The 3,001-nt window shown below is 44.5% G+C and overlaps 1 protein-coding gene across 1 annotated transcript; it reads right to left on the reverse strand.

Annotated features, from left to right (window-relative positions):
* Nucleotides 1-1,088: 1,088 nt before the first annotated feature.
* On the reverse strand, nucleotides 1,089-1,952 carry LOC113561949. Its single transcript, XM_026969626.1, has one exon. It carries the CDS (start codon nucleotides 1,950-1,952, stop codon nucleotides 1,089-1,091), a length of 864 nt encoding a protein of 287 aa, XP_026825427.1.
* Nucleotides 1,953-3,001: the final 1,049 nt, after the last annotated feature.

Here is a 3,001-nt window from a genome sequence, read left to right on the forward strand (position 1 = left end):
TCTCTATAAATTAAAAAAACCAAAAGACAAAAGAGAAGATTCTTAAACGTACCTGATACATTTCTTCGGTGGAGTTTCGGCGTCCTGAAGCGGAACGTAATAGTTCATGCTGCTTCCCTCAATGGAGTTCATTGCTGCTGCTGGTTAGGTTTTGTACGCACTGAGGTTGACGCAATACTGAACGTGCATGAACATGTTCGATTCTTCAACTAATTATAAGGAGAGGGGATTATCTAAACATTTTTAAGCGCCGATGTCAGCGCTGCTTACATATGGAATTCGGGTTGACGCAATACTGAACGTGCACGAACGTGTTCGATTCTTCAACCAATTATAAGGAGGGGGAGGGGATAGGGGAAATAAGAAGAATTGTGTTTCATAAAAACATATTTTATTTCCTATGGTAAGACCACCAATTAAACAGTTTAAATACATTTTGCAAAGCACACTTGGTTACATGTTTGTTACAACGCAAAGTATGCGTAACGTCCAGCTTATTCAAAGATGGTACGTCTTCGTAGTGAGCGTCGATAGTCTCGATGTAGATATCGTCGTCATCCAGGAGCAGATTCCGCAGCCATTCGCGTTTTTCGCGTCCCTTGACGTATACGATGGTATATGATGCTTCGTCCGTCACCGCCTTTGTAATCAGATCTTTAGCCCATCGATACGGAATCGTTCCATCGTCCCATTGTAATCCGTGATGATTCGCCATCAGCCAGAATGCACAACGTCTCTCCACCTTGTTGAGACTGTACCATGGCACGCAGGGTCCAAAGATATAGTGAGAGAGAATATTTCCATTTCTCAGCACGGCAACCTCCTTCACGACAAAGTTTCCGCCGATGATAAAGCCTTGCAGATCCACAAACGGCGGTACGGACATGACTGGTTGTGGTATCAACGCGTCAACTACAATCGTTCTCGATGCGGCTGTTTTTTATATAATGGAGATCGCGATGTTGCCATGTTTAGGTGACTCTGCGTACAACGTTAGTCAACGAGCTGTATTCGACCACGCGATCGTGTATGATGAGACAGTAGGCCGTTGTATTTGGCGGTACATTCTCCTTGCACTCAAATTCCAATCACACATCCACGGTGGCACCCTTGACAGACTCATTCTGTCGCGAACAATCGATAACCACGAAAGGTTCGCGAAGAAGAAAGTTGGGTGGAGTCAAGTATACCTCGGCGCAATTGCAGTTATAATAAGCCTTACGGAAACGTGAATACATGTCGTAAAGGATGGCGGCTTTGTTCTTCTCGAAATCCACATTCAAGTCATCGTATGGATAAAATTCCGAGTCGAGATACAGTTTCACGTTGGTTAGTTTGCAGTCGCCGAATATGGTAATGTCCTCGGACATGACGTTCTTCCGGCCTGTCTGCAAAGCAAAGATGACGTATCGCGGCTTCTCAAGCTGAGTTGCGGTCTTAATCGCCCACGAATGCTTGGTCGTGCTCTGTAACAGCGGATACTCGTACAGGTCCCACGATCGAAAACCCATGGTGAGGTATCGTCCACTCTCCAAAGCACGCAGCATCGACAACTTATTTATCTCGTTCAATAACACGTGCGGCATTCGCCATTGTATCTTGAATATGTCGATCACAGGCGCCAGCGCGGGATTTCCCAGCAGACTATTGTTATCGTTGCGCCATCGTATCAGAATCAGTTCATGACGAGCGTTGATCACCACGCGTTTGTAATCTTCGCAAAATCCCAGTAACATGGAGAGCGGTACACAAAAATTAAAGTATCCATCTGCATTATCACTATAATACGTATCCCAACTGGAATTACCCAGGGTTACGCCTCTGTCGAGTGTTAACAGTGTATAGTTTTTGAGTGTCGAAGTCGTTCCAACGTTTCTGTTGCGATCAATCTCCACGCCGTCAAGTTCGTAGCGAATCTCATCGAACATGAACGCCACGCAGTTATTTCCCATCACCATACGAGGTCTAATAAGGTCTCCGTTGAGCGTTAGTTTTCCCTCGATGTACAGGGTGGGGAAAAATTATTGGTCAAGCTTTCGCCAGTCGATTCTACTCGTCGAGATAGCCAACATTGCATCATAAACATGGTGCCGCAAAATTAACTTTCAAGGTCATTTTCAATGTCAAATTTTTTTATTGGCTTAGTCGATTCTACTCGTCGAGCTAAACAAAAGTCTCAAAGGGACCATTTGCCGGAAATCAATATTTCATAGAGAAATCTTCGTTTGAAGTTTTTAGAAGCCAAAAAATTTCGTAAAATTAATTGTGATGAATGTAAAATCTGCTTAATCTACTCTTAACGCTACCCAGGAACAACGAAGTGGGCGTGGTAGATTTTTGTTCCCTTCGGGGTATCTTGGTACCCAGTAACATTTCAACGGCTGTTGGTTCCTTAAAGCAACGGTCATTTGCCTCGGAGAGGAATAATATATCGCTCTATAAGACATTCGTTACTTGTGCTTAAGAAGCTTTCCATTCATATCCAGACCTTTTTCGTGATTATTAGAAGACCGCCGCTGATCTTGAATCAATTTTCAGTGTAAAATAAAAAAAAATTGTTTTAATTTTTTACCAAATTTTTTCTAAGAATAACGTTGCTGTAGCATGACTCGACGTGGTGGCCGTGGTGGTCGTGATCGGGCGCTTCGGGATGGGCGTGACCAACGTCTAATGCTTCGAGCAATTGATCGTGCTCATGGTAATTACACACGAGCACGAGCTCTTTATGCTAGTTGGTTGCGACGCCAAGCTAATGGCAGATCATTACGTCCAGGGTCCGTGCCTGATCGTCGAGAATTTCAACGACTCGATGAACGATTACATGATCAGGAGCAAATGAATTTTGCAGGTGCTGGCCACCGTAGGGCAGGTCGTCCTCGTGTGTCTTGGAGAATTGAGGAACGTGTGATTGCTCTAGCTCGAACTTATCCTGTCATGGGATCACGACGCATAGGCGCGCGAGTAGGGGTTGATCATAAAACAGTCTTGCGCATTCTCCGTG

Source organism: Ooceraea biroi, chromosome 5 (assembly GCF_003672135.1).
Source record: "Ooceraea biroi isolate clonal line C1 chromosome 5, Obir_v5.4, whole genome shotgun sequence".
In the NCBI taxonomy this organism is placed as follows: Eukaryota; Metazoa; Arthropoda; class Insecta; order Hymenoptera; family Formicidae; genus Ooceraea; species Ooceraea biroi.

Bases quoted from the DNA above. Each gene is read 5' to 3' on its own strand.
- LOC113561949 (XM_026969626.1), bottom strand. From the start codon at position 1,952: ATGGGAAATAACTGCGTGGCGTTCATGTTCGATGAGATTCGCTACGAA.